The following is a 17521-nucleotide window of genomic DNA, read 5'->3' on the forward strand; positions in this document are numbered from 1 at the left end:
GTTTCCAGATGGGACACAGAATAAGACATAACTAATGGTTATATGGAATAATGTTCTTTTAAATATAAAGATGTAGATAGTTTAAAATTAAAAGGTTGGAAACATATTTACCATAAAACCTCAAGTTAACAAATAACTGGATTGGCCACATTAATATAAGACGAAGTAGGTTTTTTTTAAAAAAAGAATATTACTAGGGAGAAATATGGGTATTACATAGGAATAAAAACCATTGGTTTACCCATGATTGGTTTACCATAATGATCTTAAACATTTAAGCACCTACCAATGACGCTTAAAAATACATGAATGAAAAACTAATACAATTGAAGAAGAATAGACAAAGTCAAAATTACAGCTGAAGAGCTAAAGACTCTTCCTTCAGTTACTGATAAAAACAAGTAGGAAGCACATAAGTAAGGATATACAAGACCTTACAACCTTGTCAATGGTTCTAATCTATTTGACATTTTTAGATCAAGCTACACAATAGCACCAGAATATGCATTCTTTTTAAGTACACATGTAACATTCACAAAGATAAACCATAATATGGGCCATGAAGCAAAAAGTTTCAAAAATTGAAAATATAAAAATCATATTCAATAATATTTTAGAATGCTTAAAAACAAACGAATGAACAACAACAATAAAAAACTAACAATCAAAAAAAACAAATACTGATTACTCTACCAAATACTGATGAAGATGTGGAGCAACATCGTTGGTGGAATTATGAAATGCTACATCTACTCAGGAAAAAAGTTTAACATTTCTTATAAAGTTAAATATATACTTGCTATGAATTATATAACTCAATCCTGGATGATGAAGAGAAATAATTATGCAAATATATGAAAATATCTGTACAAGCATATTTCTTTTATCTTTATTATAATTTCCAAAGCTTAGAAAAAAACTTAAGTTTGTCAATTAGTGATTGGATTTTTAAAGATTCTGATAAATCCCTACAGTGGAATACTACTTAGCAGTGAATAGGAAGGAAGAAGTCTGGTTCTGGCCAGAAGATAATAAGGTAAAAATATCTGTACATAACATGCAAGCATAGGAAGATTTTGAAATGTGGAAAGAAGAATGTGGCAGAATACAAAGAGGACTTTGGGACTTCAGGAACAACATGGCACTTATTACCATGAGTTTTCTAATTAGCTTTCGTATATCTTAAAAGAGTACTACAGCAGTCTCCAATCTGGTACCAGCAACAGGCACAAAGAGAAAAATCATGATGAAAAACCTATTTTCCTTAACCAGAAGACCAGAAAAGGCATGGCCCAACATAGCAGAAAACATTTTACAACACCCATCCTATTCCCACCAAACACCAGAGAAAAAGCTTCTCTTCCAGACACACAATTTCAGTGAAGTCAAGAAGGCAGCTAATCTTGCACCCAGCCCTGGACCCCACCAATATAGTCTGGATATTTGTTCCACCCAAATATCATGTTGGGATGTAATCCCAAGTGTTGAAGGTGGGGGCCAGTAGAAGCGTGTGAGTCATGGGGCCAGATTCCTCATGGTTTGATGCTATCCTCTTGATAATGAGTTTGTATGAGATCCGATAATTTAAAAGTATGGAGCACCTCCCACCGCCTCTCTTGCTCCTGCTTTCACCATGTGATGTGCCTGCTCCTGCTTCACCTTTTATCATTAGTGAAACCTTCCTGAGGCTTCCCCAGAAGCCAAACAGATGTCAGCACCATGTTTCCTGTACAGTCTGCAGAATCATGAACCAATCAAACCTCTTTTTAAAATAAATTACCCACCCTCAGGTATTTCTTCATAGCAATGCAAGAATGGCCCCAATATACATCCCAAATCAAAATGTGATTTTTTTTTTTTTTTTTTGTCTTGGTAGTGTTACTGAAACTCAGGGGCAGTTGATCTTGCATCTCCTGGCTGGTAGAAGTGGGTTCTACTACAATTCTCCAAACAACAGAGTTGTGTATGTAATGGCAATAGTACTCAGAGGCTAGATGAGCTTCGGTAGCAATCAGACTTCATGAAGCTGTGCAAGGCAGTGTAATTATTCACCATTATGCTTCACCACCACTCATTTTTCTTAGTGGGGACTAGCGGAGAGCTGAGTTTCTAATCCCACCAGACATCAATGAGACTGAACAAAATAGTTGACTTGTTCACTTTCTAATCACCCCTGGAGTTAGTGGAACCCACAGGGAAGCTGAATTGCTATACCTGCCTGATATCAGTGAGGCAGAATGGGGTGTTAAAAGATGAGGTTTATTAGCATTCCACTACCTTCCTTCCCCTCCCTTGGTGTCAGCTGTATTCACCAGGGTGTTTAGTTTCCATACCCAAAAAGCAGCAACAAAGCAGTGAGAGTCAGCCCTCTACTTATCTCCTTCTTGGGGACAGGAGGACACATCAGGGAGCTGAACTTACCCTTCTTTTCGGAGGCAAGGTGGTGGTATAAGTTAGTGACCCACTTTCAATGAGAAGATATCGGCAAGGCTAAGCAGAGAGTTAAGGCTTTCCTTCATATGTCTTTAATAAGACAATGGGAGTCAGCATTCAAATTTGATCTGAATGGTATTGGTAGGGCCCATCCAATAATTGAACATGCACAAAATCAACAGAGGCCAACATAAGATGAATCATAGGTTGAGGGTAACTGACAAGAACTTTAAATCAGCCATCACAAAAATATTTCAAAAAGCAGCTACTAATTTTAAATAACTCCACAAAAAAGATGTTATAAAAAAACAAATGAAAATTATAGAAGTGAAAAATACCATAACTGAAATTAGGAAAAAAATAAAAATAAAAACCTCACTGAATGGGCTCATCCAGAGTCAAGATGACAAGGAAAGGATCAGTGAATTTGAGGACAGATCAATAGTATTTACCCAATGGGAGAAACAGAAAGAAAACAAATTAAAAACAAAAATGAAAAGCTACTTAGCACTTTGTGGGATGACAAAAAAACTAAATTTATATCCTCAGTATCTCAAAAAGAGATCAGAGACAAAGTGGAACCAAAAAGTGTTTAAAGAAATAGCGCATATATCTTCTCAAATGTACAGGGACACATAAACCAACAGATTCAGGAGCCTAGGAGAAGTCCAAATAGAATAAACACACACAAAAACATGCCAAGACATATCATAATTTATGGTTTCAAATCTATAGACAAAGAAAAGTCTTCAGAGCAGCCAGAGACAAAATACACATTATTATGGGAACACAGATATTTGAATGACAATGAATTTATCTTCTAAAACTATGAAGGCCAGTTTGAAGTGGAATTGGGCATTTCAGGTGTTGTAAAAATTGCCAAGTATAAATTCTGTTTCCAGCAAAAATATTCTTCTGGAATAAAGAGGAAAATAAGATATTGTCAGATGAGGAAAAATTATATGTTTTTGCTAGCAAATCTATTCTTAAGGATTGGCTAAAGGAAGATCTATAAAGCAGAAAATGATAAAAGAAGGCTAGGAACTTTAAAAAGAAAAAACATCAGCATGAATAATAATGGGCATAAATATCATATAGTATCCTTGCCCTTGAGAGTTTCTTAAGTTATATTTTATGGTGAAGCAAAAATTAAAACAATATTTCACATATTGCTCAATGTATATAAATACTTCATATGATTATATTTTTAATGTTGGAGGATAAACAGATGTAAATCAAGTAAGGATTTTACACTTCATTCAAATCCGGCCACTGCACTCCAGCCTGGGCGACAGAGCGAGATTCCGTCTCAAAAAAAAAAAAAAAAAAAAAAAAAAAAAAAAAGTGGTAAAATCTTGATACCTGTAGACTATGATTAACTACATATTATAATATCCAGTGTAACAACTAAGAAAACTATACAATGTGATACACTCAAAAACACTGTAAGTCAGTCAAGTTACAACTCTAAAAAAATATCAGGTAAGTCTCAGGAAGGTATGCAAAGAAAAATGGAAGAATGACAAGCAGGAAACATAAACAGAAAGCAAATAAATAAAATGACAGACTTTAGCTTTACTATCAATACAAATAATTACCTTAAAAGTAAATAGTCTTTGTATAGTAATTAAAAGACATAAACTAATTGTGTGGATGAAAAATCATTCATCAATATGCTGTCTGGCCTAACACATTAGCTCATGCCTGTAATCCCAGCACTTTGGGAGGCCAAGGCAGGCAGATCACTTGAGGTCAAGAGTTAGAGACCAGGCTGGCCAGCATGGTGAAACTCCATCTCTACTAAAAATACAAAAATTAACCAGGCATGGTTGTGGGTGCTTGTAGTCTGAGCTATTTGAGAGGCTGAGGCAGGAGAATTGCCTGAACCCAGGAGGGGAAGGCTGCAGTGAGCTGAGATCGAGACAGTGCACTCCAGCCTGAGCAAAAGAATCTCACGTCTGTATCAAAGAAAAAAAAATTATGCTGTCTAAAATAAACACACTATGTGACATTGATAGAATGAAAGTAAAACAATGGAAAATATATGCCTTGAATATATTTATTTTAAAAAGCAAGAGTGACTAACAATTAGATAAGAAGAAGAAAGGAAAGGTATCCAAATGGGAAAGGAAAAAGTAAGGGTATCTTTCTTCTAAGACTACACGATCTTGTATATGGAGAACATTAAAAATGCACACAAAAACTCTTTTAGAATGAATCAACAAATTCAGTGAAGTCGCAGAACATAAAATCAGCTTGAAAAAATTAGGTGCATTTCTCTATGTGAATAATACACAATAAGGAAAAGAAATTAAGGAAACAATTCCATTTTATAAAAGTGTGAAAAAAATACTTAGAAATAAACTTCACCAAGGAGGCAAAATACTTGTACACTGAAAACTGCAAAATATTGACCCCCAAAATTAAGGAAGACACAAATAAATGGAAAGACATTCATATTCATGAGTTGAATAATTAATGTTGTTAAGATGGCAATGCCAGCAAAAGAGATCTACAAATTTAGTGTAATTCCTATCAAATTTTCCAATGATTTTTTAAATACCAAATTTATTCTAAAATTTATATGGAATCTAAAGGGATTCTTAATAGTCAAACCAATTTTGAGAAAAACAGAGCTGGAGATGTCACACTTCCTCATGTTAAAACTTATTACAGAGCTATAGTAATTTAACAGTGTGGTATTGGCATAGAGGCAGTCTCATAGACCAGTGAAATGGAATAGAAAGGCCAGAAATAAACTTTCATATATACAGTCAAGTTATTTTTGACAAGGGTGCTAAGACCACTTAATGGGGATAGACAGTCTTTTCAATAAATGACGTTGAGAAAGTTGGATATTCACATGCAGAAGAATGAAACTGGACTCTTACTATATACAAAAATCAACTGAAAATTGATGAAAGATTTAAATGTGTGTGCTAAAACTTTAAACCCCTTCGAACAAAAGATAGAAGAAAAGCTTCCTGTTATTAGATATGAATTTTTTTTGCTATTCCACAAAAATAATGGACAACAAAAAAAATAGATACATTTGAGTGTATGACAGTTGAGAATCTTAAGTGCATCAAGGAACACAATCAACAGAGTGAAAGACAACCTGCTGTATAGGGGAAAAATTTGCAAAGCATGTAACTGATGAGTGGTTAATATCCAGAATATGAAAAGAGCTACAACTTAACGATGAAATACAACCTAACTTAAAAACAGGCAAAGGAATTAAATAGACATTTCTGGAAAGAAAATACACAAACAACCAATAAACACATTAAAGGATTCTGAACAGTACGAATTATTAAGTAAATACAAATAAAAATCACAATGAGATACCATTTTACAACCATTAGGATGGTTACTATCAAAGTAACAGAAAATAAAAAGTGCTGGTGAAGAAGTAGAAAAAGGGGAACCTTTGTGCATTGTTGGTAGTAATGTAAAATGGTGTGGCAACTATGAAAAATGGTATGGTAGTTCCTCAAAATGTAAAAACAGAATTCCCACATGAGCCAGCAATTCCTCTTCTGGGTATATACTCAACATAATTAAAAGCAGAGTCTTGAAGATACATCAGTACACCCATGTTCATAACAACCTTACTCACAATAAGCAAAAAATAGAAGCATACAAGGGTTCATCAATGGATAGACAAATTGAAGTATATACATACAATAAAATATTATTCAGCCTTTTCAAAGAATAAAATTCTGGCATTATATATAAATTAACCTTGAGAGCATTATGATAGATAAAATAAGCCAGTCACCAAAAGACAAATACTGTAAAATTATAATTATGTGAAGTAGTTAGAATAGTTAAATTCAAAGAGACAAAAAGTAGAATGGTGGTTGTCAGGGTCTAGAAGAGGAGGAATTGAGGAGTTGTGTAATGGGAATAGAGTTTCAGTTTTGCAATACGACAACAGTTCTTGGATTCGTTGTGTGAATATACTTAACACAACTGTACAATATTATACAATAAAAATTGGTTCAGATAGAAATTTGATGTTAGGTGTATTTTACCACGATTAAAAATAAAAAGTAGGAATAGTTATATTAATATGGCATAAAGTAAATATCACAGCAAAGACAATTAATAAAGGCAAAGAAGGACTTTACATGATTATACCAGTATCAATCCACCACAAATATATACCTATACTGAATGCGTAGCAACCAAACAATAGAGCTTTCAAATACATGAAGCAAAAACTAACAGAGATGAATGAAGAAATAGACTTATTTACAATTACAGTTGGATTTAAACACTCAGCAACTGACAGAACTTGTAGTAGACATAATATCCTCAAGAATAGAATAACTGAACAATGCAACAATCAACAGTATCTAATTGACACATATAGAACAGTTCCTTGAACAACAGCAGAATATATATTTGTTTCCTGTGTCCACAGAACATGTACCAAGATAGACCAGGTGATGGACTATAAAACAAACCTTACCAAATTTAAAATAATTGAAATTGTTGATAAATAATTAACATAATTGAAATGTGTTGTGTAGACAACACATTCTATGACCAAAATGGAATCAAAGTAGCAACTATAATGAAATACAAAAAAACTAAACAATTGGAAATTAAATTATGCATTTCTAAATAATTTATAATAATTAATGGGTGAAGAAGTAGTCTCAAGGGAAATAAAAAATATGTGAACTACATAAAAATGAAAATATACATGTTAAAACAGGTGGAATACAGCTAAAGTGATATTGAGAGAGAAATTTATGCCATTAAATGCTAACATTAGAAACAAGGAAATGTCTCAAATTGGAGATCTAATTTCTTACCTAAAGAATATAGAAAAGGAAGAGAATAATAAAGCTGAAGCAAACGGAAGGAAGTAAATCATAAAGATAAAAACAAAAATCAATGAAATGAAAAGCAGGAATAAAATAGGAAAATCAATTAAACCAAAAGCTATTTCTTTAAAACCGTCAACAAAATTGGTAAAACTTTAGCACAACTGACAGCTTAAAAAAAGAAGACAACAAATAAACAATATCAGGGATGAAACAGGAAACAGCATTACAGATTCTGCAGGTATTAAATAGATAATAAGAGAATACTGTGAACAACTGTATTCTCATAAATACAAAAATATAGAAAAAATTGATCAATTCCTTAAAAAAACACAAACTGCCAAAAATAAATTTAATAACATTATATAGGTGACATAATTTGTCCTATAACCAACAAAGAGAATTAATTTGTAATTTAATAAGTCTCTTATCTGTCACCATGTGAGACATGCCTTTCAACTTGCGTCATAATTGTGAGGCACCCAGCCACGAGGAACTGTGAGCTTATTAAACCGCTTTATTTTCTAAATTTCCCAGTCTCGGGTATGTCTTATGAGCAGCATGAAAATGGACTAATACAGTAAATTGGTACCAGAGGCACCCTGATTTTTCGGTTCCAACCTTTAGAGCTGTGATAAATAAATGTTTATTGTTTAAGCTACCCAGTCTATAGGATTCTTTTATAGCAGTCTGAAATGACTAAGACAATTATGTATGTCTATTACCTAGAAATTCTATTCCTGAACATACACCTTAAAGAAACATAGGCAGAATTCCACAAAGGGTCATGAGCTACTAACAAGGCTCATAGCGGCACCATTAGTAGCAGTAAGGAACAGCGTCAACATAGGTTACACTCAAAGGGGGAAGAAAATGAACAAGCACGATGCAACATTAAAAGCAATGAAGAAGAGATGCATATAGCAGCTTAAGTACAATGCTACACTTTCACACATGCACATGTTTAACAAAGCCATATGTTTAACAAGAATAAAAACATGAAAGAAAATCATTCAAACACATCAGGTGTGTCACATGTAGGTGCCTTTTGGTGGGAAAGAAATTAGTAAGAGAAAATAGGAAGACAGAAAGAAAAATCCAATAAAATAGCGAAATAACCTTTCAAAAATCAATAATGATAATGTGGTCAGGGTCCAAGAATAGGATAAAAGTAAAGATAAAAGCAACCTTCATAAATAGACAGTTAATTCTAATCCCTTTCTATCAATTGCAGGGCTAGCAGAAATTAATGAAAATAAGCTGCCTTTAATGCCAAATGTGATAGGTAGAAAGATATTTTTTTCGTGGGAACTGTCTTTTGTTTGTAGAATTACTCACTTCTCCACCGACATTGAAATATAGCCATTTTTTTTTAGAGGGATTTTTGGTAAAATATCAAAAATAACAGCTAATGACTTAGGGAGGGAGACTGCAGAATAAACCAATGAGTAGGTGTGGCCTTGGGGAATAGATGAAAGGAAACTGCTATGTGGGCCACCACAATTGAACATGGGTATATGAGGAGGGATGGTAGTTCATGTTGGGAAGGCATAGAAGAGGCTGTTACAGAAAAGCCTCTTTTCTACCACCAGGCTATCCTTGCCTTTATATCACCCCCCCTAAGACAGAGGTGGCAGGAGTGGTACATTCTGATGACTAAGACTCCCCAGGTACCTCCCCACCCCTCTCTCACATAGAGGTGACAAGAGTAGTGCTTTGTGATGTCTTAGTGTCCCTTAGCTCTCATTGGCTGGGAGAGTGCCTTGCTGACCAATCAAAGTTGAAGGGTGTGGCCCCTCATTGTGCTGGGAGGGGTATACATTGGATGATCAAGAGCTCTGATCAGACCACTGGGACACTTCAGCATGGCAAAGGTGACCAGTGAACCACAGGAGCCTAATGAAGGTGTGGACAAACAGACCCCACCAATCCCAAGTACCAAAGGGAGGAAGAAGGGGAAGACTCCCTGTCAACGAAGGTCCAGATGTGGCGTTAAGGTGAAATGATCCTGCCCGAGCCCCTTCTCTTTGCCCCGCTGATTCCGCCACCCCAAGACTCCTATCCTTTCCTTGCCTCACACAAACCCCCTCCTCAACTCACTCCCTTCTCATGAAGCCCAGTCCTATGCATTTCCCACCTTCTTTCCCAAAACCAATGCCCTCTGGCCTGACTGTGATCTCCCTACAGGGCCTAAAGACCACCATGAAGGCGAAAAGACCCCTTCAAGGGAGCACCAGCAAAAAAGCCTCTGAAAGTAACACCCCTACAGGAAAACCTAAGAAAGCTAGAGGAACAATACCGCGTGGTCACTATCGCCGGCTGAAAGAAAAAATGAAGAAAGAAGAGGCCGACAAAGACCAAGAGACTGTGGAGAACGCCACCGTTTCAAGTGATGACCCGAGCAGCCAATAATTTCAAAGGGAGAAGAGAGACCTCAGCTCTGTGATATCTCTAGAGGTCTGCCACTGAAAAGTCATCAAACATACAGACAGTGAATTCTACACCAACAGGTTAAAACCCTGAAAATAAAATCAACCTGAATCCAAAGGACATGTCTCTGTGAGTTCTTTGATGGTGGGGAAGGAAGGAGTGACGGGAAGAGGGAGGTGTGTGTGAGAAGGCAGGGAGGTGGCTTCTGTGGGGTTTGAGGCCAGACCAACAGGTCCACAGCTGGAAACTGGGGGATAAGGTCTGGCTCAGGACCAGGCACTGAAGATAAATTTCCTGAAAACTTTAATACACACAGAGTAAAGGGGGTGGGTGTTTCTACCTGTGTGTGTTTTGGTGGGGAAAGAGGGGCGCGACTTCAGTGTATTGATTGTCAGAACCTGTATGGGCTGAGGTGTGTGGGCGGCAGTACCATCCCCCAAAATAGACAAATAACCTGCAGGCCATCTACCTCATAATGGTAGGTATGAGATACACCCCACCCTATGATATAAGCAACCAAATGCCTTTTAAAGGGCCAAACATCTCTAAAAGTTACCAGCAGCACCTGAAGGACTGAAATAATGGTTACTAGATGCCACAAATCCAACACTGACTAGCTCACCTTCTTAAGAAGCTTAGGGTGGAGCAGGGTAATGGGAGTGGTCTACCTCTAGTGCAGGCAGTGAATGAGAGCAGTGTCTACACAGAATTTTAAAACAAGATAGCTCTCTCTCTCTCCATCTTTTATTTTTATTTTTCCAAAGTTGTTTTTATCCCTAAAGAGAATATCATTTTTCAACAGCTTTACTGAAGTATAATTGACATATGACAAACTGCACATGCTGAAAAAGTATACAGTTTGATGAGTTTTGTCACATCTGCACTTGTTAAACCATCACAACTATAAGAGTGAACAAACCCATTACCCCTTGAAGTTTTCTCATGCCCTTTGGCAATTCTTCCCTGCCCTTACCTCCACCATCATTCTAAAAAAGACCCACTGATTTGTTCACTATCTGTTTCCATTTTCTAAAGGTTTATAAGAATAGAATCATAAGGTATGTACTCTTTTTTTTTTTTTCTAGTCCAGCTTCTTAGAACTATCTTTCCTTCCCAAAAATACTTTGTTTTGTTGGTTTACTTTTTAAAAGATTGCTGTGGTCAATATGTTTTAATCATGTGTCTATGGGAGTGGTCTAAAAACAGCACAATTTCTCATTATATTTTAATGAAGACTTATTGTATTCTACAAGGAAATTAATGCAGATAATTTCCTGTTATACCATTGGCCTCAGATATCACCTGACTCAGTTGCTTTTTCCTTCTAAAGCAAGCTCCTAAGGATCTGGTATTTCTTGCAGTGCACTTTGAGCCATAATCCATGGTCCTGTATGACACACATACACCAGCATTTAAACAATATTTCTAAAACAATAATAGTACAGCGATTGATTTTAAAATAAAAGAATAAATAATCTGAGTTTTTCATGTGCTGTCTTTCCATGTGACCACTAGTTTGGATGATGCCTAAGTTAATGAAACAAAGTATGAATGACAAGGTATAAATGTTTGAGAAGTTCAAATCTTTGCTTCATTTAAACAAAAAATACTTTGTAAATTTGAACTATATCTTTAAAAGTAAACTTTATCCTTCTTTAATTGTTTAATAGTTATTTTAAAACTACAGACCAATTCAAGGAAATAAAATGTTACATATTTGGATAATTTATTAATTGACTAATTTGTCCATTTTGCATGATTTTTAGTTTTCTTAAAATACCATTTTATATTTTACTTTTACTAATACATGTATGTATAATGCTCACTAGAAACACATCATATTTCTTTATTAATCCTTATTATTTCTTGTTTTAATTTATGATTATTACTGAAAATATGTTCTACTGAGGAGGGGGCATTAAAAAGCATTTCCCATTTGGTTTTAAATACACTAATTATGTCAAAGGTAGAAAACTTTTTTCTTCAAATACTTCACACTTTGGTCCTAGTGTCTAGCATCTTTTGGTTTTGTTTTAAACAGCTTTATTGAGATATAACTGACTATAATATACAATTAATTAGAGTTGACACATACACACCTGTGAAACCATCACCACAATTAAAATAAGAACATTATCCATCACCACATTGGGTGTTTTCTTTTCTTTTTCTTTTTTTTTTTTTTTTTTTGCCACCTTGTGTTTTTTCCTCCCACTTCTTCCCAATTCCCAATCACTGATCTGCCTTCTGTCTCTACAGGTTAGTTTACAATTCTAGAGTTTCAGATTAATGGGATCAGCTTATGTACTTAATTTTATCCAGCTTCTTCCATTCAGCATAATTTTGAGTGTCATTAATGTTGTTTCATACATCAGTATTATATTTTTTATGTTAGTTTTTATTATTTTATCGAGAGTTTATCAGCACTAAAATGATACCCCAAACTAACTTGAATTTTATTTTTTCATGATAATTATAGATTTACAGGCAACTGGGAGAAATAGAGAGATGCCTTATACCCTTCACCCAGATTCTCCTGATGGTAATGTCTGCTATAAACATAGTACAGTATCACATTAATAGATCAACATCAATAAAATCCATTTACCTCATTCAGATTTCACTAGTTTTACATGCACAAATGTGTGTGTAGGTATGTGTGTGTTATGTTCTATGTAATTTTATCGCCTATAGGATTTTTCATAACTACCACTATTGTCAGGATACACAAAATTTACATCATGAAGAACCCTCACACTAACCACTTATAACCGCAGCCACTTCTTCCCCTTCCCCATCCCTGGAACTCAGTAAATTGTTCTTCATCTTTCTAATTGTATCATTATAGGAATGTCACATAAATTGAATAATGCACTATGTAAACTTCTGAGATAATTTTTTTAAATCAGAATAAATATCTTGAGACCCATTCAGGTTGCTGTGTGCATCATAGTTGTTTTTGTTTGTTTGTTTATTTGATTGGTAAGTAATATTCTGTGGTATAGATGTACCACAATTTGTTAAATACTTATTTACCTGAGGCTGGAACAAAAAGATGTTTAATTAGATTTACGGTTCCGTGTGACTGGGGAGGCCTCAGAATCATGGTGAGAGGTAAAAGGCACTTCTTACATGGTGGCAGCAAGAGAAAAACATGAGGAAGAAGCAAAAGCGGAAACCCCTGATAAACCCGTGTGATCTCATGAGACTTATTCACTACCATGAGAATAGCACAGGAAAGACCGGCCCCCATGATTCAATTACCTACCCCTGGGTCCCTGCCACAACACGTGGGAAGTCCAGAAGATACAGTTCAAGTTGAAATTTGGGTGGAGACACAGTCAAACCATATCAGGTATGTCTTTATCAGCAGTGTGAAAACGGACTAATACAATGAATTTTTAAAATAGAAATACTTAGGCCTATATGGTTTCATTGGAACATTCTGCCAAATCCTTAAAAAAGAGTTAGTGCCAACTTACAATTTCTATCACAAAATTGAAGAGAATGGGACATTTTGCATCTCATTTTATGAGTTCAATATCACCTTGCAAGCAAAACTACAAAGATAGCACAAGAATAAAGCAGGAAGAATCACCCTACTTCATATTAAGGCTTAATATATAGCCAGAGTAATGAAGAGAGCATAGTGTTTGCCAAGTGATGGACACATAGGTCAATGAAACAGAATAGAGAACTAAGAAATAGACCTAAACCAATATGCCTGACTATTTTTGTCAAAAATGCAAAAGCACTTCATTGGAGGAACAATAGTATTTTTAACAAATGATCCTGGAGAAATTAGACATCCATATTCAAAAAAATGAACCTTGTCACAAATCTCACACCCTATATAAAAAGTAACTTAGAATGGATGGCAGATTGAAATGTAAAATGTAAAAGTATAAAATTATAGAGAAAATATTTGGTCTCTAAGGCCAAGTGAAGAGTTCTTAGACTTGATATCAAAAGCACGATTCATGAAAGAAGAAATTTGATAAAGTAGATTTCATCAAAATTAACGACTTTTGATCTGTGAAAGGCCCTGTAGGGAGGATGAAAACACGTGCTGTAGACTACGAGAAAATGAGAATAACATATCTGACAGAGGTATTGTATCTAGAATATATAAAGAACTCTCCATATTCAACAGTATAAAGGCACAGAACAATCCAATCAGAGAATTGGCTACAGGTATGATTAATGACTAGAAGATGGAGTGGACCTATACGATTTGCTTATTCCTGAGGTTGTCATATCATGGATGAAATTGACAAAGACCGAAACTAGACTGAAAACCTCCTAAGAAGAGTACAAGAACTAGAGCAGGAGGTGCATAGACTTAAGAAGGAATAGGTCATTGACAGCCAACAACAAGGACTCAAATATCAGAGTAAATTATTCAGGAGCTGTAAAACCTGAGCATGCATTTGATTTCAGTGCTCATGACCAAAGACATTCCTAATAATAACTTATCTGGACTGGGGATACCAGAGCTTTGTGAGTCAGGAAAATATAAACAATTCCATTGAAGAGAAACTCTTTGATGTTCTAACCAAGACTGACTAGTAGGAAGGAGACAGACATTCGACTATCATTAGTGGAGGAAAATAAAGGAGTCAGTGTCTTTTGGCAAGTAAAAATCAGTCTACCATTTCTTAAAGCAATCATTACCAGGATATTCTGGGTGTACATTCCATATATTGAGATTATTTGTATCTATCTGTAATTTCACAGGTCATTTCTTTTGACCTGATTCTCACTTTTCAAGAGGCAACAATTCAAAGGATTTTAACATAAAAAGATGAAGTAAACAATGTTACTAAAGAGATACATTATACCCATATTTTCAATCAGATGTTCACATACTGGCCTGGGCCCTTGTAGAACCTAACTTCAGTGTTAGGTTCCATTGTTTGAGAGGACTTACCGCTATTATTTCCCTCATGCTTATTTAAATAGTGTAGCCATGAATTATGCAGCTCAGAAGTGTGTTTGCACACATTATTCCAGAAACTTGTATAAAAGGGATATGGCCGATGGAATTATTAATTTTCAGAGCATTATTCTGTCTTCTCAAGTACCACTAATGGGCCAGAGCCTGGGTGAGGAGAGATGGTAAGAATCTTTCTAGTGAACGTTAGTTTGAAATGATTGGCTAGGCATTTCTTCATTATCAAGTATGATTGCTATTCTTTTTCTGATTGTCCAAGGAGCGGATAAGCCAGAGATTATTGATGTGCTGCTGAACACAGAAAAAATTCCCCAGAAACCAGTATAGTGTGTCTGTAAAATTTCCTCTAGGCTTTTATGATTATAAATTTGAAAATATCAAGTGAATCTATGACAAGGAGCTTCAGAATTTAATGTTCTTTACCTACAACTACAGGCTAATCATATTGTTAACATTCACATGTTGTATAGTATGCTACAAGGCCAGAACTCTGTTGTAATACTCTGTCAGACAGATATGACAAAGAAATCCAGGATAAAGTTATTTACCAGAAACAAAGTTCAGGGTATATGGGAGGTAGTTTTAAATAAAGTTTGGAGGTAGTACGGTTGTTGTGGTAAATTATCAATATAATGCTTGATTGTATATATTATAAAACCAAAGATGGACAAAGACAGAATGGAGAAATTTTATTTTTTCTGTCATAAAACAGACCAAAGCCTTTGTACAAGGAGGGAAAACAGGTTTTTCGTCCAGATTTTTCTTTTTGCCTGTGCCTGTTGCTGGTACCAGATTGGAGACTGCTGTAGTACTCCTTTAAGATCTATGAAAGCTAATTAGAAAACTCACGGAAATAAATGCCATGTAGTTCCTGAAGTCCCAAAGTCCCCTTTGTATTCTGCCATATTCTTCTTTCCACATTTCAAAATCTTCCTATGTTTACATGTTATGTACAGATATTTTTACCTTATTATCTTCTGGCCAGAACCTACTTCTTCCTTCCTATTCACTGCCAAGTAGTATTCCACTGTAGGGATTTCTCAGAATTTAAAAAAATCTAATCACTAACTGATGAACTTCAGTTTTTTCCTAAGCTTTGGAAATTATAATAAAAATAAAAGAAACATCCTTGTACAGATTTTTGTGTATTTTTACATTATTATTTCTCTTCAACATGCAGTAGTGAGTTATGTAATTCATAGCAAGCATATATTTAACTTTATAAGAAATGTTAAACTTTTTTCCTGAGGAGATGTAGCATTTCACAATTCCATCAACCATGTTGCTCCACATCTTCATCAGCATTTGGTAGAGTTGGTGATTTTTTGTTTGTTAGATTTTTATTTCTGTTCATTGGTTTCTTTTTAAGCATTCTAAAATATTACTAAACATGATTTGTATATTTTCAATTTCTGTAAATTTTTGCTTTATGGCCCATATTATGGTTTATCTTTGTGAATGTTACATGTGTACTTAAAGAGAATGCATATTATGCTGCTATTGTGTAGCTTCATCTACACATGCCAAATAGGTTAGATCCATTAACAAGGTTGTTAGGTCTTGTATAGCCTTACTTATGTGCTTCCTACTTGTTTTTATCAGTAACTGAAGGAAGAGTCTTGAGATCTTCAACTATCATTGTGGATTTGTCTATTTCTTCTTCAGTTCTATCAGTTTTTCATTCATGTAATTTTAAGCATTGTTGGAGGTGCCTAAATGTTTAAGATCATTATGTTTTCTTGGTAAATCAGTGTTTTCTATTCATATGTAATATCCATCTTTCTCCCTAGTATTATTCTTTTTTACAAAAAATCGACTTCATCTTATATTAATGTGGCCAATCCAGTTATTTTTTAACTTGAGGTTTTATGGTAAATATGTTTCCATCCTTTTAATTTTAAACCATCTACATCGTTATATTTAAAAGAACATTCTTCCATATAACCTTTAGTTATGTCTTATTCTGTGTCCTATCTGGAAATTTCTTTCATTTAAATTGGGATATTTTAACAATTTATATGTAATCCAGTTATTGATATAGCTGAATATACCTCTACCAATTTACTAGTTGTTTTCTACTTGTTCCATTTGTCACTTACTTTATATTACCATTTCTGCAGATACTAAATGAATGTTCTTTATGATTCTGCTTTAACTACACTATTAGTTTACTTTTTGTACCTATGATTTAGTCATTTTTTAAAGGTTTACAATACACACAATTAACATATCACAGGGTATATTCAAATGTTACTCTACTTCATGTGTATTAATAGCAAGAAAGACACCAGGTAGATACAGTTTTTAACTGTTATTGTTTGTGTCATTACTTATTTGTTTTATTTATACAGCACAATATATTGTTACTACTGTTACTTTAGAAATTCAGTTATTTTTAGTAAAGTCAAACATAAGAGATAATGTTTTATATGATGATATTTTTATCTTCTCTGGAGCTTTTCATTTCTTTGTGTACATTCAAATTCCTGCTTGATATCATGCTCCTTCTGCTTTAAGAACTTCCTTTGTCAATTCTTTTAGTGCATCTCTCCTGATAGAAAATCTCTCAGCTGTTTTTGTCTAAAAGTATATTTGATTTCATCTTATTAAAAAATGTTCAATAAGCATGGAATTCTAGATTGACAGTTTTATTGTATTTATACATCAAAAATGACTATTTTTTTTCTTTTTTTCATTGTTTCTGGGGAGAAGTCTGTAATAAGTCTCATATTTTTTACTCTGAGTGTAATTTGATTTTTCTCTTTGGTTTGTCGCAGACAGAGAGAAAGAGATGGGAAATGAGAAAAAAAGAAACAGAGAGGTGGAGTTATGTATCTTGCTTGCATTTGTGGATTGAATGTCTTCC

At 34.5% G+C, this 17521-nt stretch overlaps 1 protein-coding gene across 1 annotated transcript; it reads left to right on the plus strand.

Moving 5' to 3' along the window:
* Positions 1-9059: 9059 nt before the first annotated feature.
* LOC116271996 (uncharacterized protein CXorf51A-like) lies at positions 9060-9818 on the plus strand. The gene is made up of 2 exons (XM_031660787.1): positions 9060-9268; positions 9459-9818. The coding sequence occupies exons 1-2, from the start codon at positions 9137-9139 to the stop codon at positions 9681-9683; spliced, it is 357 nt and encodes a 118-aa protein (XP_031516647.1). The 5' UTR covers positions 9060-9136; the 3' UTR covers positions 9684-9818.
* Positions 9819-17521: the final 7703 nt, after the last annotated feature.

The sequence above is a fragment of the Papio anubis genome, chromosome X (genome assembly GCF_008728515.1).
Source record: "Papio anubis isolate 15944 chromosome X, Panubis1.0, whole genome shotgun sequence".
NCBI lineage: Eukaryota > Metazoa > Chordata > Mammalia > Primates > Cercopithecidae > Papio > Papio anubis.

Excerpts from the sequence above, each read along its gene's own strand:
- LOC116271996 (XM_031660787.1), top strand. The coding sequence starts at position 9,137 with ATGGCAAAGGTGACCAGTGAACCACAGGAGCCTAATGAAGGTGTGGAC. Across the intron at positions 9,269-9,458 it reads GGTCCAGATGTGGCGTTAAG|GGCCTAAAGACCACCATGAA; the intron begins GTGAAATGATCC and ends ATCTCCCTACAG.